Source organism: Vidua macroura, chromosome 3, assembly GCF_024509145.1.
Source record: "Vidua macroura isolate BioBank_ID:100142 chromosome 3, ASM2450914v1, whole genome shotgun sequence".
In the NCBI taxonomy this organism is placed as follows: domain Eukaryota; kingdom Metazoa; phylum Chordata; class Aves; order Passeriformes; family Viduidae; genus Vidua; species Vidua macroura.
In genome coordinates, this window is record NC_071573.1 from 17,950,607 (window position 1) to 17,972,078 (window position 21,472).

At 59.4% G+C, this 21,472-nt stretch overlaps 1 protein-coding gene across 4 annotated transcripts; it reads left to right on the forward strand.

Annotated features, from left to right (window-relative positions):
- The first annotated feature begins 1,087 nt into the window (after positions 1–1,087).
- LOC128805613 (spectrin beta chain, non-erythrocytic 2-like) lies at positions 1,088–20,610 on the forward strand. 4 transcript variants are annotated; one of them, XM_053974415.1, is made up of 33 exons: positions 1,088–1,692; positions 4,799–4,906; positions 6,265–6,420; positions 7,110–7,241; positions 7,371–7,562; positions 7,644–7,727; positions 7,844–7,962; positions 8,117–8,231; positions 8,496–8,582; positions 8,897–9,012; positions 9,190–9,334; positions 9,548–9,654; positions 9,774–9,840; positions 10,007–10,132; positions 10,208–10,339; positions 10,601–10,857; positions 10,975–11,098; positions 11,263–11,457; positions 11,766–11,921; positions 12,390–12,610; positions 12,926–13,103; positions 13,420–13,569; positions 13,796–14,194; positions 14,508–14,627; positions 15,756–17,261; positions 17,673–17,753; positions 17,959–18,045; positions 18,164–18,255; positions 18,458–18,543; positions 19,109–19,175; positions 19,283–19,446; positions 19,725–19,859; positions 20,070–20,610. In XM_053974415.1, the coding sequence occupies exons 1-33, from the start codon at positions 1,264–1,266 to the stop codon at positions 20,303–20,305; spliced, it is 6,369 nt and encodes a 2,122-aa protein (XP_053830390.1). In that variant the 5' UTR covers positions 1,088–1,263; the 3' UTR covers positions 20,306–20,610. The 4 variants fall into 4 exon arrangements, with proteins under 4 accessions (XP_053830390.1, XP_053830391.1, XP_053830392.1 ...); XM_053974416.1 differs by having other exon boundaries at positions 8,499–8,582; XM_053974417.1 differs by lacking the exon at positions 14,508–14,627.
- The last annotated feature ends 862 nt before the right edge of the window (positions 20,611–21,472 follow it).

The window sequence follows — 21,472 nt, forward strand, 5'->3', positions numbered from 1 at the left end:
ATCCCTTGCCTACTCTCCTTGTTGGCTCACCTAATCTGCATTCCTGGCCCTTATAGGAGCAGGGTGACAATTTCTGGCACTGGAAGGGAATGACAGGCAAGCATATTTTGGACTCAGCTGCCTGCTCAAGGGCTATGGCAAAGACTTGCAGTGAAACAGAACCCCACCCTGCCAGCCCACATTTCTGTGGTGGGCAAGATGTTGATCCTCCCTTGCCCCCCTTATCTCCCCTACACTGCCACCCCGACAAATGGGGCCTCGGCTGTGAAACAGTATCACTTTCAGGGACCGTATGTGGGGCCTGGGAGGAGGGGGCATTTAAATGAACAGCTGGGTTTTTTTTTTTTTTGTTGTCCCTTGCTCTGGAGCTGTTCCTGCCATTTGGGCTGGTGGCAGGTTCACGCTGGGGAAGCTGAGCAGTCCAGGCTGCTCCGGGAGAAAGAGCTGAGTGGTGTCCCGGAGCAGCAAGGATCCCAAAGAGGGTAAGAGGCGGGAAGGAGCCCCTTCCTGTGCTTCTCCCTCGAGCCTGCCCCAAGCAGCCCCCGCTCTCAGGGGGGTGCGGACCCCCAACTTCCCGCTCAGCTCAGACGTTCCAAAACGTGAGGAGCTGCCGAGCACCCCCGCTACTGCAGGTCAGCCGGGGGTGTGCCGCTGTGTCCGCAGGCTCGGGGGCAGCATGCCCGCCCCGCCGCTGGCCGCTCCGCTGCTGCGCGCCCTGATCGCCCGCCTGCTGCCGCTGGCCCGCCGGCGCCTGCTGCCGCCGCTCCGCCGCCTGGGGCGCCGGCTGCGCTCCCGGGAGAGCCGCCAGGCCCTGCTCACCTGCCTGCTCTGCCTCCTCAACCTGCGCAAGAAGGCGGACGACTGAAGCCGGCCGGCGACGGGCAGGGACGGGACGGGACGGACCCGGCAGGGCGCGGCGGCTCCTCCCGCCTGCCCGACCCGCCGCGGGAGGAGGGACCGGGCAGGGGAGGGGACGCGCCCCGGCGGGGGCGGAGGGCCCGCCCAGGCAGCCGAGGCCGGACGGCTGCCCGCGTTTCGCCGCTCCGGCCATGGTTGCTGGGCCGCCCCCCGCCCCGCTGCCCCCCGCCGCGGGGCCGCCCCGCCGCTGAGCGCCCCCGCTCGCCCCGGGGAAGGAGCCGGCGCTGCCCGGGCGATCTCCATCACCCGCTCTCCCGGGCGGTGGGGGCCCCACACTGCCGCTTCACCCCACGGTGCCCGGGCCGGGACCCCCACTGCCCGCAGCGGGCAGCGGGGAGGGCGAGGATGTCGGGCAGCACGGCGAGGAAAGTGCAGCCCTTCACCATCAGCACCAGGCTCTCGCTGCCCAAGTGTGCCGCGGACTTTCCCGGAGACGCCTGCCCCGGCATCGCCCTCGCCTCCGCGCTGGACAGCCACCGCGGCCTCCGTCGCAGCATCAACGAGCGCATCTCCCTCTACCTGGCCCACGCCCGGGCCGGTCCCGTCGCCCACGCGGGGCAGCCCCGCAGCCCCAGCCCTAGTGAGGACGGGGGCCCCGACGAGGACCGGCTGAACCGCAGCTCCCTAGCCCGCTCCATTAAGAAGATCACGCTGTCCAACTGGTATGGGGACGCTGGCACGGGAGAGGCAGGGGGACCCGGGGACCATGCCCGCGCCAGCGGCGAGAGGAACCACAACAACAACAACAGCAGGACAGGGAAAGCTCAATTCAAGGTAAGCGATCCCGGTACTCTGTGCCCTGTTCTCGCCCCGTCTTCCCTGAATTCCCCATTCCTCGCTGCCAAGGGATGGATAGGTCCTGGGGAGGCTGTGCCCATCCCTCTTGCCTTATCCCCATGCCGTCCAGGTAGCAGTCGTTGCAGGGCTCCCGGAGTAGTTGTTTTTCCTCCCGTGTGCCCCCCCACGCACTTCTCTGTCCCATCAGGCTGGCGGGCAGGAAGTCTTCGCGGGTGAGCGGAGATGAGCTTTCCCCGGGGCTGAGATGAGCCAGAAAAGCCCTGCCCCAGAGCCTGGCTGTGGAAGGCTCAGCTTTCGAGATGCCTGTGATGATGCAGTTGAGTGCGGGGAGCTGGGAACTCACTCTCTCGTTTACCAGAGGGGAAACGGAGTCTGGGAGAAGGGAAGTGACTCATGAAGGGCCACACAGCCAGGCAAAGCTGGGACAAGGCTAGGATCAGGACCCAGGGCTCTCGGCACTCCACCCTCCAAGTTTGAGCGCTAGCAGGCGCAGAGGTAGGAATTCAACAGTGCCAGAGCTCAGGAGACCCCCAGTGTGGGTGGGACGGGGAGGAAGGCATCTCGGAGATGTTGCAGTTTCTGGCAAGAGCAGGCAGGAACTCCTTGGGATTTAACCCTGACCTGCAAGAGCTGGTTTCCCAGCAGAATAGTACTAGGGAGAGCCGCGCAGCCCACTGCCAAAACCCTCATCTTCATTGCCAATAAAGGCTAGACACAGCCTCGCAAGAGGTACTGCTTCCTCGGGCACGCAGTCAGCTCCTCGCTGGGCGGCCGGAGTCTGCGCAGCCCAAAGGGCATCGGCATGAGGGCTCCCCTCTTTCATATAAGGCAGGGACTCGTGCTGGGCACGGTGGTGTGGGACTCTCGGGAGGCTGCCAGGATCGGCCCTTCCTCCCTGTCCAGCATAAGCATGTGGAGCTGAAAGAGGTGGGCAGGCTGCAAGATGGAACTTTGGGAGAAAGAGGGAGCTGGGAGGCAGGGGAAAACATGTGGGATGGCAGCTGGAGGAGAGGAAGGACACTATCTCCCACACAGAGCACGGTAATACCTTCCTGAGCGTACCCCGCAGCCTTTTGATTTGCCCTTCACTCCTGCCCCATAGGAATGAGGGGCTCCTCCAGGATGAGCACAATGCTGCCTAGGAGGGCCTGGCCCTGCTCGTCTTGTTCGTGGGAAGTCACTGGCGCCTATTCTATGGGAATGCGGCAAGCATATGTGCCATGTTAATTTTGCTTTTAGAGGGGGAAAGAAGTGTTTGCAGAGGCGGCAGCTGAGGCTGCTGCGCTCATTTCACGTGTGGCTTTGCTCATGTTATGAAGCCTGGTGTCCTGCTAGGGAGCATTTAGCACAGCACCTCATGGATGCTGAGGCAGGCTCAGCTCCTTCTCCCGGACTTCGGTTGCTGAGAGAGTTTGTTGTTTTGCGGGATCAAGGACCCAGCTCCAGCCAGAGGGACCGAGAAGGGGGGGTAGTCCCGGTGGAGCAGCTCTGCAGGAAGGATGAAGTCATCGTTGTGCTGGCAGCCCTGTTTTCCTGCGGCTGACGGATCGTGAGACAGGGACTTTATTTAAAGCTCCCGTGTCACCTGCAGGCTTGTCTCCCACGGCTGAGCCCTGGGGGCCAGCCTGACATGTTACTGCATAAAGCTTTCTAGGGTCTTATGCCTCATAGGCACTTCACATTTAGCTCCCTATCATTCCCTAAATATGCATCCAAACCTCTCAGTCCCATGGTCAGGCAAGGAGGTGCCTTTTCCTTCTGATACCATCCTGCTGAGTTCTCACTGTGCCTGCTGGGCTGTGATTCAGCCTTGTACCCTGACTGTTCTTCCTGTTTGGGATAGGATGCTGTGGCATGTGGCAGCGGTCTGTCCTCTGCAGCCCTGGGCCAAGCTTTGCAAGCCCTTGGAAAGGTTCAGTGGTGCTGTTCTCTTAGAGGCTGTAGAGCTGTTGGGCTGTTTGTAGGGCTCTGAGACTTTTTGGTGGCAGCAGCTCTATGCTGGGGGCTGCTGTTCATGTCAGGACTCTTCTGCAGTGCTGGAGAGATGGTGGGAAGCAATGTCCTGTGCAAGAAAGGAGTTCTGATTTGCCTAGGTTCGTTTCCCTTGGACAGTGTCCTCAGTTTGGAGTGGCCTGAGCAGTGGTAGGCTGGCTCTGGCTGATCCAGCACTGCATTTGCGGCGGTCTCAGAGAAGGGGTTGTCAGGGCAGCACACATTGTCCACCCCCCTGTTTCTGTTGCCCTGTGCCCACTTGGATGGTTGTTACAGAGACAGCAAGGTGGCCCCAGGAAGGGAGTGGAAGGAGGTCCCTAAGTTAGCCTGTTATATCCAACAGCCCAAGAAAAGATCCATCTGTAGAGGATAAGGCTTAATGCCCTTGGGCATGATCCAAACAATCCCACGCACCTCTCCTCCTGGGGCTGTGCTGCATCAAGGATAAGGTAATGTGGAGTTCATCCTGGACATCCTCTCTGTGCCTGGCTGCAGTTCCTGGACTTCCTTCCTCCTGCCTCTCCTGCTTCCACCTTCACCCCTGTCCTTTGGAAGCCCTTCTCTGCAAGCCAGCTGCCCCCTTAACTCATCTCCCAGCTAGGCTGAGATCAGAGATCAGCAGCTGAGAGGATTCAAGTTCATGATGTTGGAGTTAATGTCATCCTCTACCCTCATGCCTCTGCCCTACTGTCCTGGAAGAGGGCAGGGGAGTCTCACTCTGAACACCCTTAGATGACCCAGAACCAGTGGTGATCATTAATGGGTTTCTGCCGGCTTTGGAATCAATTCAAGGAGAGAAAAGATTGTCTGGGGTACTGGGAGCTAAAATGAAGAAGGTTGTGAGCAAAGCAGGCTTAGGAGCTCTTGCCACTTGCTGGACATGTAGTGGGAGCTGTGGGTGCTGCTTGGAGAAGCCTGACCTAGATGTATAGGGGGGGATGGGCAAGAGCGCAGCCAAGCAGCGTCTGGGTACTACCAGCAGCTGCCTCTGGCCCAGGGCAGGGGGAGGTGGGTGAGTGCTCCTCTGTCCCCTTGGCTGTCAGGACAGTTAAGCACTACCAGGCTTAGAGCTGTGCCTTCCTGCCTCTAGGTCTTCCTCAGGAAGGATGTGGATGTGGACGACAAGCAGCAGGAGCCTGGGAGTGTTCAGGCCAGTGTTTTCTGCTCTCCAGTGGACAGATGTTCTCCCTTCTATGCGGTATGTCCCCCTGCCCTCAACATTAGGGGGGCATGACATGCAGCTTGGAGCTGAGCAATGAGGCTGGTCACTGGTGGTGTGCCCAGGTGTGGATGGAGCCTTGCCTCTTCCAGTCAGTGCAGGAACAAGCTGGGCATGATGGGGCAAGGAATCACCCCCTCAGGCAGCACCCAGAGGTTTTATTGCTTCCAAGGGAGCCAGATTATGGGCTCCTCCAGCCATGGCTGAGTCAAGAGACGAAAGGTCACAGAGTCATAGGAGGGCCTGAGAATCTGTGTTGCTATTAAAAAAAGAAAAGAAAAAAAAAAAAAAAAAAAGAGGATTTCTGTAGTTCTTGTGGTTAAGTAGAACAGGCATTGGAAAGTGAGTCCCATGCTGTCAGCAGGGCAGCACATGCCAGAGTGCTTAGAGAGCCTGAAACAGTTGCCTGATCCCCACTGCTCCACAGGCTCCTGGAAAATTGCTCCCTGGGAAGCTCGGGGGCAGCTAAGACCATTTTCCTCCTGAAAATTCTCAGTTTCCTGTTTGCCACCAGGTAATATGCAGTCAGATCCCCATCCCTGGGCAGAAGGGTGGGAAGCAAGTGCCCAGATGACGATGCTGTCCCCTTGGCTGCGTGCAGCTGGGGCCCAGGGCTGAGTTTGGAGAAGGGCCAGCACTTTCATTGGCTGACTTTTGCTGTCAACCCTGGCAGAGCTGAAACCCTGACAGAGGGTTTCATCAGCATCAACTGCCCACAAGGCCAAATCCCAAGGGAGATGATGTGCTCTCTGCCCCCTCCAGCCACTCACTGGGGATGGGGGTTTTGGGTGACACCAAAGGAGTGATGGGGCTGACCAGGAACCTGCCTCATGGCCCCTCCATCCCATCCCATCCCATCCCATCCCATCCCATCCCATCCCATCCCATCCCATCCCATCCCATCCCATCCCCTGGCAGCATCCCCCTGTGTGTCACCAAAGAGATGCTACAGAAATGAATGCTCCTCACAGGGATGCGCTGCCTGAGGCTGGAGGGGCAGCAAGCACTGCATCCATCTCCAGTATGGGTGCCACAAGCAGTCCAGGTGCTGGATGCCATCCCAACAGCCTGGAATGACCTAGAGAGTGACCCACTTGAGGGAGAGCCCAGCAACCCCCTGCTGGGGTTGCAAAAGCCACCAGTGTGGCCTTGGTAGAGGGAAGTGGTACCTCAGTGTGGTGGAGGAGAGCCCCAGATATGTCAGTGAAGGAGTGGAATTAAGAATAAGGCATGCTGACCTACTTCATTTGGGTTTCTGAAATGCTTCTGGGAGGTAACGGGGAGGGCTCCCTGGGGCAGCACACTGACACTCCCAACCCCACCTCTGCTCCCCCCAGCTGGCAGGATCCCCAGTGTCATCACCCCAGAAAGAGAGCCCTAAGGGCAAGGAGTCTGCTGCAGCACCAAGGTGCAGTGGGCGAAGCGGCGTGGGAGCAGCCCCTCTCCTTGACCTGAGTCCTCTGATAGCCCAGTTCAACCGGGAGATGCTGCAGGTGAGGCCAGCTGGGGCCCTCTCCCAAGGGTCTGCGTAGGAAGTGCAATGGAGGGCCACTGGCAGCCTTTCATGTGAGCTGTGGGGTGGGGTGCGCAGCAGGGAGGGTTGAACTCCCAGCCCGAGCGAAGCCATGGTTGTGGCATGAGATCATGTTTGGCTGCCTCTCCCTGGCTGTCAGCCCCAGGGAGTGGGGTCAGCCCACACCAGGGCCCTGCTTCCTCTCTGTGTGCGCATGCTCCTCCTGTGCCCCATTCTCCTCCTCCTCCTCCTCTCAGACCCTGTCCCTCCCCAGCAGCGTGGGAACTGAGGTAGTGGGAGGGCTGCTTCCATGCCATGGTGGGAAGAATTCATGGGTGTTTGCACTGGGGAGCAGGGTGCAGCGAGGAGAGATGCTTTGTGTAGGGATGTTCTGTGCAGACCAGCCTGCTTGGGCAAGCCCAGCTTCTCCTGCTGGGCTGAGGCAGACGCTGGAAAGAAGTGAGGTGCTGCACACCTTCACCTCCCCATTGCCACAGATGCTGTCCTGAGTGCTGGCCTGTTGATTCCCAGAGCAAATGGGTTGTCAGCTGAAAGGGTGCACTCCAGTCCCTGTCACAGCTTTGGGAATGTTTGGGCTCAGGTCCCCAAAGATGTGTCCTTGAGGCTCTGGTGGAGGCCCCCAGCCACGTGGCTCTTTGTATGTTGCAGGCAGAGACCTGGGTGCGAGGCAAGCTGCGGGACCTGAAGGACGGCTGTGACCTCCAGGACTGGGAGGAGGTGGCTCAGACCTTGCAGCGGGACATGAAGGATTTTGAGAACACACTGATAAAGCTCAATCAGGTGGGGCCAGGCAGAGCATAGCATGGCATGGCATGGCTCCCGTTACTCACAGCACATGTGTCCCTGGGTTTTCTGCAGCAGAGGGTCCCTGGGAACCCCTGATGCTTAGTGGGTCGCTTGGCTCCACAGATGGGTGAGCAGCTGATGTGGAGGGCAAGCCCCAGTGCTGAGGCCGTGAGGAGGCAGCTGCTGGCCCTGCAGGACCAGTGGCAGCTCCTGAAGCAGACGGCTGCCAGCCAGAGCAAAGCCCTGGGGGGGCTGCGGAGTCTGCAGGACTTTAACAGGAAAGCTGAGCGGCTGGAGGCGTGGATCAAGGACAAGGTTTGGGGGATGGGAAGCATGGTCTGGGGAAGGGGACAGCCTGGTTGTCCCTCCACCTTCTCACACCCTTGCCTGGCTCAGGAGGAGAAGCCCTCTCTGGCAGCCCTCCTGCAGGAAAGCCCGGATAAGATCCAGCTCACTCGCCGCATCCTTGACTTGAAGCAGGTGAGAGGCTTCTGGAAGATTGCCGACCTGTCAGGGACCCCAAATACCTTGAGGCTGGGGCATGGCACAGGTCCCTGAGGAGGGATGCTGATGTCTTTCCTCTCTGCTTGGGCCAGGAGGAACAGCAGTTCCAGAGTCTGCACAAGGAGCTGAGCAGCCTGGCCCAGAAGCTGGAGAAACAAGGCAAAAATGAGAGCAGAAACGTCTCAGCCCGGCGCAAGCACCTCAACAAAGCGTGAGTGGAGGACACATGGGCTGAGCAGGGCTGAGCCAGGCACCAGGAGCTGACCAACTGGGAAGCAGGACCCCCCAGACTTCCTGGCCTAGCTCTGCACAGCTCCCCAGACAGGCACAGGCTGCCATTCACCTTTCCCTTTCCACGTGCTCAGGTGGCTTCGGCTGCAGGGGACCCTGAAGGAGCACCACGAGGCTCTGCAGCTGGCCCTGGAGGTGGCCTCCTTCCTCCAGCAAGCAGATATCCTGCTTGGGGTCATCCATGCAAAGGTATCTGCACTGGAGCCAGGTTCACCCTGGTATGCGGGGTTGTTGCATGGCCTGAATGAAACTTGGTGGGCAGCATCTTGCTCTTGTCCCCTGCATGGAAGCTCCTGTGGTCCCAGCACTCTCAGCCTGGGCTTTGGGGAGAGAACCAGGGGATGGAGAAAGGGAGCCAGGTTGGCAAATGCAGCCTTGCGCTGTTTCTTTCTGCTGGAGCTGGGAGCAGGGCCCTGTCCTCCTCCCACTGCTGACCGTGGCCTCTTCTTACAGCAGAGCACAATCTGCAGTACAGGGAAGCCAGGGGAGGGCGAGCCATGCCAGGATCGGGATATCAGGGACATAGCCAGCCAGGTGATGGTGAGTGCAAGACTCTGCCTTGTCCTCTGAGCCCTGGGGAGCATCCTGACAGGGGGGAATGTGAGCCTTCCCAGGCCAGCTCAGCCACCAGCAGCGCTGTGGGCTCTGCAGGCACCCCCCCACTATATGGGTGGCTGAGGCTGTGAGATGGATGGGGGAGTCTCCCCGGGGGCAGACAAGGACTGGGATAGGCACTCACTGCCTCTGCTGCCCCCAGAAGGCTGGTTGTCATCACATACCCTCCCCATGGCCATGGTGGTTTGTCACTCATGAACCCTGTCTCCATCACTTCCCAGCTGCTCTCTCTTCTCCAGATGCTGGATGTGACAGTGTCCCAGCTCCTAAACTTGCAGCCCAGCCTGGCAGCCCGAGTCACCTCAAAGCACCGAGACGTAAAGGAGAGCTGGGCGCAGCTCCAGCAGACACTGAGGTAGAGCATAGCTGGGAAGGAGCACCAGGGTCCCAACCCTGACCTCCCAGCACTGGAGCCAGAGGCTTGGAAAAGACCTGGGTTAGCCCCCAGCAGGCTGCCTCTGGGGCACCAGCTCCACTCAAGGTCTCTATTTATCCTCTGCTCCCCTGGGCTTCCCTTGCCTTCCTTTCCCAGGACAGGGAAGGCTCCAGCACGGGCAGGCAGTTCCCCAGGGGGCAAAGCTGCAGCTCCAAATGTTGAGCCTCGAGGAGATGATAGCAGTCATGGGGCTGTGGGTAAGGAAGCAGCAGCCAAATGGACAAGAGGACTCGTCAGCATGGTAAGCACTGTCTTCCTCCAGGCATCTTCAGCTCCTCTGCTTCCAGAAGACAAGGGAGCCTATGGGAAAGGGGTTCAGGTGTTGGGCAGAATCCAAGCTGAACACTCTGGAACTGGTCCCACCAGTTATGGGAGGGGATAAGTGCCAGGCCCAGGACAAAGCAGGTATATGCTTTGTGCTGGCCAAGGAGGAATGGGAACCTTTGTGCCACAGGTACCAAAAGATGTGCTGGAGAAAATGGCAGAGCACAGGAAAGGAGAGGAGAGCAACCCTGGCTCCCCAGCAGTGGGACAACCCCCTCATGGAGGGGACAACAAAAGGTACCAGCTTGTGAAGGCAGTTGTGGGAGCAGGACAGAGTCAAACGGGATAGGGATGGAGTTCCCCTGTGCAAGGGGGAACTTGCAGTCCTGACTGTCCTTCTCCTCTCTCTGCTGGAGGAGGAGAGAGGCAGAGGCTGAGTGGGGGCTGCAGCAGCTGGAGACCCAAGTGCAGGATGTCTGCCAGGTAATGTCTCCCCAAGAGTCCCCTTTGCTCCCTGCCCATCCAAGAGGAGACAGTGTTGGGGAAGGACTCACTTCCCTAACCCACTCCTGCTGCCCATGGGCATGCAGGCTTGGGCGTACATGCCTGGTCTGGGCACTAACCCAGCATGTCTCCTGCTCCTTGGCAGACTCTGTCCCCATACAAGGAGAGTATGGGTATGGGAATCCCCCCATGCCCAGTGGCGAGCCTGGAGGCAGCATGGATGCAGCAAGAGCCCCTGGCCCCCAGCTCCAGTACCAGGGCTGTGCTCCTGGTGAGCCTGCTTGGATGTGAGGTGGGGGGAGGACACCAGGTGGGGTCCATCCTAACTGCCCTCCCTGCCTCCTAGGAGGAACCAGCACGAGGGAGGCCTCCCAGGAGCCCTCAGGTGGAGGCCATGCTGCGGGAACTGGGGGAGTTGTGGGAGGACCTGCAGAGGAGGCATCAGGAGAATGGTGTAGTGCTGCAAGAAATCGATAAGGTACGTGGCATCAGGGCTAGGGTGGGCACAGGGCATGCTCCAATTGGAGCAGCTTGCTGGGAATCACCAAGTGAGGTTGGCACCTATGGGGCCTGGAGCTGCAACATTGGCACCGATGTCTTTGGCTGGCTTTGCAGATGGCACACTTCTCCCACTGTGCTGCCTATGCCCCAGGTACCACCTCCAGTGGGATGCCAGCATGGCTCCTGCCTCCTCTGGCTGGCTCAGAGCCAGGCTGATGGGTTCCCTGCTCTTCTGAAGGCACTGAGGCTGGTGGGGGAGCTAGACCAGGTTGAGCGGTGGCTGCAAGACGTGGCTGGGTCGCTCTTGGAACCAGCTGCCATGAGAAGCCCGGCGGAGCTGCGCCAGGACCTGGAAGAAATGAGCCGGCTGGAGAAGCAGCTCCTGCTCTGTGGCCTCAAGCTGCAGGCACTGCGGGAAGAAGCAGCAGGCGAGTCGCCCACTGAGCACGAGGGGGCAAGGAAGATGCAGAGGAAAGTGGAGATGGTGGAGGAGAAGTGAGTCCTGGAGGAAGGTGCCTCTTCTCTGATCCCCAGGTTGGATGGGGAGGAGGATGCTGTCCCTGAGGAGGTGCAGAAGCTGCCAGCACCTCTGATGAGCACCTCTCCCCACAGGCTGGCACATGTGCAGGCAGCCCTGCGGCACCGGGCAGCAGATCTGCGGGACTCCCTGGTGCTGTCTGAGTTCCTGCAGGACCTGCAAGAGGAGGAGGCACGGAGCCAGCAGGGATCTGCAGTGGTGAGCAGTGTGGCCAGACATCCCTTGGGATCACACAGCACCTGGGATTGGACCAAGGGTTGATCTGTGGTTGGCAAGGGGCCCCTATTGGGTGCTCCCCTCCAGCCCAGCTGCCTGGGGTGTCACTCCCCATCTCTTATGTCTGGTGTTTCTGCTGGCTTCAGCCAGGGAGTGGGCGTTGCAGCTCGCAGGGGTGTTTTCCCCTGCTCTCAGCCCAGGCTGAGAAGTCTCCAAGCAGTGAGGACATGAGCCGCCCCTTGGGAGAGCTGCAGGAGGCCGTGGAGATGCTGAATGACGCAGCGAAGGAGCGGGAGAGGGTCATGGAGGTGGCAGCGGAGATGGAGAGCCTGGAGCGTCTGGTAGGGAATGGAGGCTGGGGGCCTGGGGATGCAACTGGGTGGTTCGTCTGCAGCTGGACATGCCGGCTGACTGGGAGAGGGCATGCACTTCAGCTGTCCTCAGTGGGACACAAGGACATTGGGATTCATGGGGACCACTCTGTGCGAGGCTGGTATCCCTGTCTCTCCCATGGCTAGCACCTGCCCTTTTGCAGCTGCATGGCAGGGTGTCCCCAGGCCGGGGTGGGCTGGGGCTGTGTGGCAGGTGGTAGCACAGGGGCTTCCACTGCGGGGCTAATCTCGCTCTGTGTCCCCTCCTGTCCATCCAGGTGGCAAAGATATCCCCACAGCTGGAGGCCCTTCAGTGCAGAGCCAAGGCTCTGGCTCAAGACATTGCCCTAGCAGAGAACAGCTTCACCACGGTGAAGAGTGAGAAGGACCTGCAAGGGCTGCAGGGCTTACTAAGCTGCCAGCAGGAGATGGAGGTGAGTCAGGGGAGCCCTGTGCCAGGGAGGTGCCCCAGCTGGCTGGGGCTGTCCCAGTGAGGCACTGGCCCTGCTCCGGGGGCCCAGGTGTTGTAAGATTTGGCACACTGTGGCAAGGCAGGCTGGAATTTTCCAGTGGAGCTGAGACTTGCCTGCTCTGATCCTCTCTGATAGCATGGGCCAGGCAAGGGGACAGAGCTTGCATCAGCTCCCATGTGCCAACACCCAGCTGCCAGCACCTCACTCGTCTTCCCTCTGGTGGGGAAGCAACTCATGCACACAGGGCAGGGAAGCCAGGCAGTTCTGTGCTCTTCCTGTGCTCCCCATGGAGGCTAGCTCTGCCCACTCTCTGCAGCCCCTGTACCAGCATCCTCTCCTCTGTCCCTGCATCCCAGAATGCAGGGGAGTCCAGCCTGGGTTCAGAGGGGTTGGATGCATCTTGAACCTTTCCTGCCTTGTGATCTTTAGCATGCAGTGTCACAGACCCTGCAAGGGCAGCTGGAGGAGCTGGAGAGGGCAGCTGCCCGCTTGCAAGAGCTGTGCCCCGCTCGGCAGTGCCCCATCAGCCGGGAGCTGCAGGAGACTCTGTGGGCCTGGGCAGGGCTGCGAGAGCTGCTGCGAGAGACCCGGCTCCGTGTGCAGCAGGCCAGCCAGCTCCGGCACTTCTTCAAGGATTATTTAGCCATGATGTAAGTGGCAGTGAGCTGTTGGGGTTGCTTCTGTGGTGGTTGAGGGGGAGCTGGTGAGAGCATGGCATTGGCAACTATGTGGGCAGTGCTGGAGCTGCAGCCAGGCATGACTATGGGGAGCCTGGAATGCAGGGTTGCACCAGAGCTGTCTGTTGTGAGGCAGCCCTGCAGCATCTTGTCCTGCCTCAAGAGTCTTGCCACAACCCCAGTGAGCTGCTTCCAGCTATCCCTGAGCATAGGAATGGCTTCCCTGGGGCCTGCAGGGCTGGAGAAGGGTTGGGTCGTTCCTCAGCCTGTTCTTTCACATGCTCACAGCTCCTGGACTGAGGACACACGGGCTCAGATCTTCTCTGAAAGCCCAAGCAGCTCCAGTATCCCGGAGACTCCATGTGAGGAACTGGAGAGGAGAATTGAAGAGAAACTCAAGGAGTTTGAGGCACTAGCAGCAGCAGGGCAGCAGCTGGTGTCTGAGGAGCACTACCTGAGTGCAACAGTAAGGACAGGGGAAATAGGGGTTGGGGGGAAATTCTCAGCACTCCCTGAAGTCCTCTGGGGACAGACCATGAAAGAAAGAGCAAGGTGTGGGTGCAGAGCCCCAGTAAGTGGTATGGGAACAGCTATGCATCCCTGGGGCTGCTCAGGGCAGGAAGAAGTTTCATCCAGTGGATCCTGAGCTCTGAATTGATGTGGCTGTGACTGTATCCCACTCACAAAAACCTCCTAACTGCTCTGTTGTGAGATATCCTGGTAGGGCCAGTGTCCCTGGGCCAGGAGTCCTTGCAGGCTGCCCAGCATCTCTCCTCCATCAGATAAAGGAGCGCTTGGAAGAGCTGCAGAGCATGCTGGGCTGGGTGCTGGTGCGGTGGCGAGCACAGAGGCATCAGCAGCAGGATCCGGGGAGCAGACAGGAGGAGAGGAGGGAACTGGAGAACCTCTCAAGCACATCCCCCACTGGTCAAGTGAGTACCCAGCCATGCTGAGACTGTCAGAGAGAATGACCGGCCTTGAGGCTGAGGATAGCAGAGGCACTGGATGGAGTGGGTGGTGCAGAAGGTGGGGGCGGATGCGTGCCAATACCTGTGAGAGTCTCTGGGGTTCAGGCAGGACAAAGAGAAGGCTATCCTGAGAAAACACCTGGCTCCAACAGCCCTTCCTTCATGTTCCCTCTCTTGCCTTGCTCCCCAGGAGCAGCATGCCTCACGTGTTCCACCGCACCTGGAAAGCATCCACAGCCCAGTGAAGTTCATGCCCTCCTCCCTCCTCGAGCCTGTGCAAAGATTTGAGCCAAAACTTCCAGAGAAAACAGCCATCTCCCCACCCACATCACCCCTCTCAAATGCCCCATCAGGAGTGGAGCAGAGCTGGGGGGAGCCCAGCAGCAAAACACCCCATGATGCAGAATCCCCCAAGGAGGCTGCCACCTGGGATCCTGCTGAGACCTCCACGCTGCTGCTGCCACCACGGGGCCCCTGTGGTCTTGGGGGGACGGTCAACCTCATCCTCAGCATTGGCAAGAAGGGCGAGAAGAAGAAGGCACAGCTGCTGGCCAGCAGCGAGCGGCCAGGGGAGGAGGCACTGCCAACGGTACGGGGGGATGGTGGGCAGCTTTGGCAGGACCATGGGCGAGCAGCCACACAGTCAGAACAGCTCTCTGGAGCTGTGCCCCAAGCAGACTGGGGGCTGCGAGCGCGGCAGGGTAATCCCCAAGCTGAGACCCCTCTAGGCCATTTCTAAGTGAGCTGCTGGGACTCTGAAGAGGGACCTTTGGCCATGCTGATGCTGCATGATGCCTTAGGGCTGAGGCCGGCCTGCGCCACCCACTTTGCCTGTGCTCTCCTGCTGCAGCTCCTTGCCCACTCTGTCCTCTCTGTGTGTCTCTTTCTCTCCCCTTGCTCAGCTCCCTGCCGCTAAACACTCAGGCTGTAAAACCTTTTGGAAGCGTTGCCAGGGGCTTTTGGGAAACACTTGGGGTAGCTTAAAGCGAAAAAGAAAGCCACCTCACCAGCTGGTGGAAGAGGTAACGTCCCGGGGAAGGCTGCATGCTGGGCAGAGTGGCTGCATGGCGTGAACCTGCCTGCCACCAACCCTCCTGGCCATGCCACAGTGCCCTGGTGGCAGTGGTTCATTGGAGAGGGAAAACCCTGCTGGGGCTGTGGGGTCCAGAGTGTGGGTGCTGGGACATGTGAGGAGGGGACTCAGGCAGGGCTTGCTGCAGTTTGGCCCCACATTCAAGTAGTTTTGGTGGCCATGGGAAGTATGGCTACCTGGTGGCCAGTGGGAGAGCCTCCCTGCTCCATTGCTGGGGGGCAGCAGCAGTTCCTTGTGTAGCCAGCTGAAGGGGACAAGAGTGGTTGGGGCTGTGTGAGGTGCACATTTTGCTGGGGTGAGGATCTCACTCCAGGTTGGTTGGCTTGTAACTCTGAGGCTGGGAATTTGGGAATTTTTAGGGGCTCACATCTCTTTGTTGCTCCAGAGCCTGTGCAAAAAGGTCTGTGTGTGAGGAGCCCCAGGGGCAGCCAGGCACAAGGGAAAGGGCAGGAGGACAGAGAGGCTGGAGGGTGTTGAGGCAGGGTAAGGGGCTGCTGGGCTGCCAGAAGGGTTTTGGTAATGGGTGCCATCCAGCCTAATGGATACAGGGGGACACTGCTCCAGCTCCTGCAGACTCTTGCAGCTGTCTGCAAACCCAGGAGAAGGACTGCAAGGAATAGGAGGGGCAGGGTCTGCACTCAGTCCCTGCTCTGACATTCATTGCTTTACTGCCTTGGAGCATACAGGGCTGGCAGGCATGGACAGCAGTGACTGCTGTCTCAGTAGCGACCCAAAAGTGATGGCTTGGAGGTCAGCAGTGCCAGGGAAAAGCTGTATGGCAGTCAGCCCCAGCTGTACCACTCCTGGGGACTCCATCATGGGCAGACTCCCTTGTCTGCCTCTACCCTGCCTGCACCAGTGTGGGAGCAGCCCTCAGGGGACTGAGGTGAAGTTCTGTTGTTCCCAGCACTGCATGTGCTGCTGGTGAGCATTTTTGTCTGCCTGCCCTTGCAGCTCCCTGCTTTCCCAGGTGCAGCATGGAAAGGGGGCAGTCGGCACAGGGTGGTGGAAGCTCCAGCAATGTGGATCACACCTCTCTCCTTCTCTGTTTCCTCAGGTGCAGGTGGAGGCCAGGAAAACCTGCACCGCAAAGCGGCCGCCCGCTGTTGTCCGCCGCCCTCCAGCATCCAGCGGTGGGATGCTGGCTGTCTCCCACACCCTGCCCAAGGCCGGGGCTGGCTGTCTCTTCAACAGCCTGCAGCGGCGGGAGCAGGCCAGGGCAGAGCAGGCCCGGCTGCTGACTCTCCGGGGCATCATGGGTGACAGCTCCCTGCGGCCCACGTCTGAGGAATGCCACGGCCCCAGCAACACGTGGCCTCAGAAGTGTGGTTGGAAGAAGGGGGGGTCAGGGGCAGCTGCTGCTGGACCTCAGCTTGGGGAGCTGCTCCTCTACGTCAGGAACCCGCTGGTGCAGGACATCGATGCAGAGTGTGGGGCGGCCCCTCAGAATCCCTGCCTCCCTAACCCAAAAATCACATGCCCCCGTGTTTCCCTGGGCTCTGTGCTCAGCCTGGAGCTGCCACGGGATACAGTGGTCCTGGGATGCCACCGAGGGGCTGCGGCACGGCAGCAGGAGGCAGAGGGGCAGGAGCAGAGGCAGGATCAAGGGGCGAGGCCTTGGAAGCCCACAGGCACACATGGAGTTGGATGGCAGGAAGATGGGCACAATCCCCAGGGGCCCAGCAAGAGGCTGGGAGTGTCCCCCAAGAGTGAGCAAGAAACGTGGTGCGAGGAGGTGAGCTTCAACCCCAGCTACAGCAAACAAAGGGCACGCTGTGCTGGGAAGGAGCACTGGAACCTGCAGCACCCCAGCAGCACCAGTAAAGACCTTCTGGACTTGAGGCTGAGCCAGCCATCCCGTGTCAGTACGGGGGATGAGCTGGCCACCCGCTTTGGCCAGAACGACAGCCCCGCTGCCACTGGCAGGGCCAGGCATCACAGAGCCGCTTGGCTAGAGCTTGGATCGTCCCCTGCCAGCACCCCAGGCAGGGCTGGAGCCATCCCCAGCCCGGCCTGCACACAGCAGCCAGCCAGCAGCAGCCAGCCCAGAGGGTCCCCAGCTTCCCCTGCCGCCCCCACCCAGCTCTCTGTCTTTGAGTGGGCACTGGGGTCTCCACAGCCCCAGAGCCCTGCACTGGGCACTAAGGAAGTTTGCCACCCTGCCCACAGGCAGTTTGAGGAAGAGGAGGAGGAGCTGCAGGCCATCTGGGATGGAGCAAACGACCAACAGGCACAGAGCTCAACAGGAGGCAGCTGTGCCAGCCACCGTACGGGCAGCGGGGCAGGCAGCTTGCCCAGCTCCAGTGCCACTACTGGTGGGCCCCTCATCCTGTCATCAGCCAACAATGTGCTAGTGGCCAAATTCACCCTTCCCACTGCTGCCCAGCTGCTCCACAGCCCATCGGGAGAGAAGAGCCCCAGGGTATTGCACAGTGGCAGTGGCAGTCCCAATGGGCTTAGGGTTTCCCCCCACATGGAGGAGCTGGTGTCTGCAGCCCCCTTGGATGCCTCCAGCGCCTGGGATCAGCAGAGGCATCAGGAAGAGGAGAGAGAGAGCAGCAAGGTGAGATCCACAGGCCAGGGACTCTCCTTCAGGGTCAGATGAGGGGCTGGGGAACAGCCAAGGCAGCAGCTGGGTTATCCACTCCAGCAAACATAATCTGTATCTGGGGACTCCTTGACTCCAGTGGCCCCTTTTCTTCAGCTGGTAGGGAAGGGCTAGGTGTGGTATTTGGGGTCCCTGTAGCATACACACCCCCTACCAACCCACAGCCTCAGCAAGGTGGCGCTTCACCCCTAAAGCTGACACACAGCCCAGCCCCTGCCCAGGTGAGAAAGTTGTTCCTGATTGTCATCTCACTCCCACTTTGGCATCGCTCACCAGGGATGGGTCATATAGACCTCATGTGCATGGAGGCTGAGCTGTCAGCACTAGCCCCAGAGAAGTTTTTGCTCACCCTCTGTGCTCTTGCAGGTCCTGCCTGCTAAAATGGAGTTTCAGATGATGGAGGGGACGCTGGAAAGGAAGCACGTATTGCAGACAGGAGGGAGAAAGGTACAGACATGGCTGTGGGGTTCGTTTGGGACAGGGGTGCTGGGACATGGCAGGGGGTATAGGGAAGCCAGGGATGTTCCTGGAACTACCACAGCAATGCTGCTGGCCATTCTGGAAGGGCAGAGCCTCAGAGGGACTGGGCCACATTTTGAGTCTTCTTCCAAAGCTGTTTGCATCACAGCTGTGCCCTGCTTGTGTCCCACAGGCCAGCTGCCGGGCCTGGGGCCTCTTTCACGCCGTGCTGATGAGGCAGACACTGTGCTTCTACCAGGACCGCAGGGACAGCCTCAAGGTACGGTGGGGGAGATTGGGGTGACATAGGAGGGGGCTGGCATCAGGGTGATGGCTCTGGGCCCCATGGCCATGGAAGGCAGAGCTGTCCAATCCTGCTGATTTTCCTTGTGCTGTAGAGCTCCGTGGTGGCCCTTCCCCTGAACCTCTCCGGGGCAGTCTGCACCCCAGATGCTGAATACACCAAGAAGACCAACTGCTTCAGGCTTCAGTGAGTCCCCCATCCAGGGCAGTAACCACAGTCCTCCCAAGTGTCTGTCCTCTGCTGGGACAGACACATACCAACATCCCCAGGCAGGACCAGCACAGTGCTTAGATGAGGATTTCCTTTCTTCTTTCTCACCTACTTCTTTTCTGGTCTGGTGGGGGCTGTTGTATCTGCACCCTACATTGTCCTTCCCCTCTCCCTGCAGGCTGCAGGATGGCTCTGAATACCTCCTGAGGGCCCCCAGCCAACCCCTCATGAATGAATGGGTCTCAAAGCTGCAGCAAAACTCAGGTAAGCAGCCCTTGCAGGCAGAGCAGGGGCCCAGCTCTATGTTACCATGTTTGTTCAGCCCCCACTGAGCCCTTTGATACATGGGGGGTCAGAAGAGAAGCAGCACAACATTTTACTCTGATTTATGCATCCTCCTAGCTTGCCTTGGGAACAGCAGTTCTCTGCCAGGCAGGATTTGGAGGCTTTGTTTTCACACCACATACACAGCTATAAATCAGGAATAGCACAACTGACGTCAGTGGTGCCTCAGCAGCAAAAATCCCATGTCAGGAAAATTATAATTGTGCCTTGGTCTTCCTCCATATCCGCTGGGCTTGGAAATGCCTTGCTTGCCCTTGAGGCAAGGAGACCTGTAGTACTGAGGTCTTCCTGTTGCTGTACCCACACCTGAGGAGTTCAAGCCCTGCTATAAAATCCTAGGCAGGTTGTCAGGACCAAGAGCAGGTACTACAGCAGGAGGTTGGAGGAGCCAGCCATGCAGCATGGGCAGTCGCATCAGGGACTGGCTCTGTGTGACAGTCCTGTGCACTGCCAGCATACAGCAGGATGTTTGCTGTGCCCCCAGGTTTCCCTGAAGTGGATTACTTCCAGGCAGCAGCACAGCGTGTCGAGGGCACTGGTGGTACTGGCAGGTGAGTAGCCAGGAGCTGGCCAACTCTATTCCACGTTTCCCAGAGCATGCTGCTCCAGCAGGACATTGGTGGGCCAGTCTGGTTTGCTAAATCTCTGCTGCTTTCAGTTTCAGCAAGGTCTCCAGCCCTGGGACCTCCCACCTCCAGGGACATCATCAGGTCACAACCACCAAGAGCCAGGAGATTGTGGTGTTACCCTGCGCAAGCCCACTACTGCAGCGGCCTCTGAGCAGCCAGGATGGCCCAGTCGATGGGACTGTGACAGCAGCAGGTGACTTTACAGTCTGGCTGGGTTGCCACTGTCCCCCAGCTTCTCCCCCAGCCCAGAGAGGTACATGGGAGACAGCTGAGGGAGGCTTAAGGCTGTCGGTCAGTCTTGAACTTGGTGGTATCTGGGCTAGGAGTCCCAGGGCTTGGGACTTGGGGAAGGAACATTTACTTCACTCCTGGGATACTGAGATAGTCATACATTTCCCTCTTCTCTTTGGGGCTGACACAGGGGTGCCCTGTGATGGCCTTGCCTTGTGATATGTCTCCTTTCTGCTTCAGAGAATGCTCAGGGGACTGGGCACAAGGAGCAGCAGTGGTCATCCAGGGCGTCCCCTGGGCTGTGGGACAACATCTGCCCAGAAGATGACTATGGGCTGGTGGCCAACAAGAGGAGGTCCTACTCCTTCACCTCAGGTACAGTCCTGATTTTGCTGTCACCGCCAGGAGGTGGCACCACTGTCTCTGTCCCCGCAGACAGCCAAGGACAGACGCGATGCTGCTCCAGCATGCACCTGGTCCTACATACCTGTGCCCTTGTGTGTAGCCCCCATTTGGGGAGGGCTCTAGAGGGCTGCCAGGGCCTGCTGGCACCCTGCCCCTTCCAGTGACCGCTCCTTTTTGCAGCCACCTACCAGAAGATCACTCCGTTGGCCGTGCCCAAGGAGCCGGTGGAGGCCGGGAGCAGTTACTCCGTCACACTGTACATAGGGGAGCAGGTGTCAGCCATGCCCCGGGCACGCTGTCACTCCTTCGTGGCCCGAACAGGGAGCCCCCGGGACACACGAGGGGAGAAGACCACCAGCCCCCCTCGCACCAAGAACAAATCTGTCTTCAAGAAGTTCTTTGGGAAAAAAGAGTGAGCCCCAGACAAAGGGAGAAAATGCCCTAACCTGCCTCTTATCCTCCTCTTGGGCCACTCTGACATGATCTCTACTCCCAGCACCAGTTCATGGCTCACTGCCTCCCCAGGGGCAAGAGGCTGTGCCAAGTGGCTCTGCTTCAGCCAGCCCCGGGGCTGCCCTGTGCCCCAGGCACTGCAGCCCCCAGCCTCAGCCTGGTGCTGAGCACCCCTCCTGGCCAGTGCTCTCCCTGGGTGCTCCCCAGGCATCCGAATGACACACAGCACAAGCAGAAGGGGTGGATGATGGTTTTTATTAAAAGATAAATAGACACGTAGTGTGGGAGCTTTTTTGTCCAGCACAGGAGGACAGGAGCTCTCTGCAAGGTGGTCCTTGTTAAGGAGTCAGGGGAGCTTCAGATGAGGAGGGCCCTGCAGTGAGGTTCAGTCCTGCTTGCAGGGGGAAGCTTGAGCTGTTCGGTGCCTTTCAAGGATACTTCACAAGGATGCTTTGTCCTGTGCTTCCTCTCTGCCTGCACTCAGCCCAGCTGATCCCACAGGCTATCTGGGTCCCTTTTCCCTGCCCTGGGAGCTTAGCAAGGAAGTCACTACCTACAGAGTAAATACTCCTGCCTGCACAGTCCTGACAAGCCTGCCCAGCCTTGTTCTCTCACAGGATGCCTGCCAGCCTAGGTCACAGCAGGTGAATGCTGCTTGATACAGATGGGGGCAGGGGTGTGTGGATAGACCCCCATTCCTACAGCCCAGATATTTTTGCAGTAACTTCACCAGACCGTGCCAGTTTCAACTGCCCCAGTTGCCGCTTGAACTGGGAAGGGGAAAAAACAGCTGATCCAACCTGCCCTGAGCCTGTACCAGCCCTAGAGGAAGAAGGGGAAGTTTCCAGGGACTTAGGTAGCAGGGCCTCTCCCTGTCAGGCCGTGAGGCTCAGCTGTGCACACCACTCGCCTCCTCAAACACATTGTGGGGCTTAAAATAGAAGTGCTGGCTGCAGCCCAGCTCTGCAGTAAGGGCTGGGAGAGCAGAAATTCTCCTGCCACCACATCTCCCTCCTGCAGTATTCCTGGGGCTGGAGACAGGCAGTGAGGTGGAGGTGGGGACACCAGGGTCACCAACAGATGGACTTTCTCCATGTTCCCAGCAAGGGGTGGGGAATGCCCTGGTGTGG

Excerpts from the sequence above, each read along its gene's own strand:
- LOC128805613 (XM_053974415.1), top strand. The coding sequence starts at position 1,264 with ATGTCGGGCAGCACGGCGAGGAAAGTGCAGCCCTTCACCATCAGCACC. Across the intron at positions 14,195-14,507 it reads GGGAGGAGGCACTGCCAACG|CTCCCTGCCGCTAAACACTC; the intron begins GTACGGGGGGAT and ends CCCCTTGCTCAG. Across the intron at positions 14,628-15,755 it reads CTCACCAGCTGGTGGAAGAG|GTGCAGGTGGAGGCCAGGAA; the intron begins GTAACGTCCCGG and ends CTGTTTCCTCAG.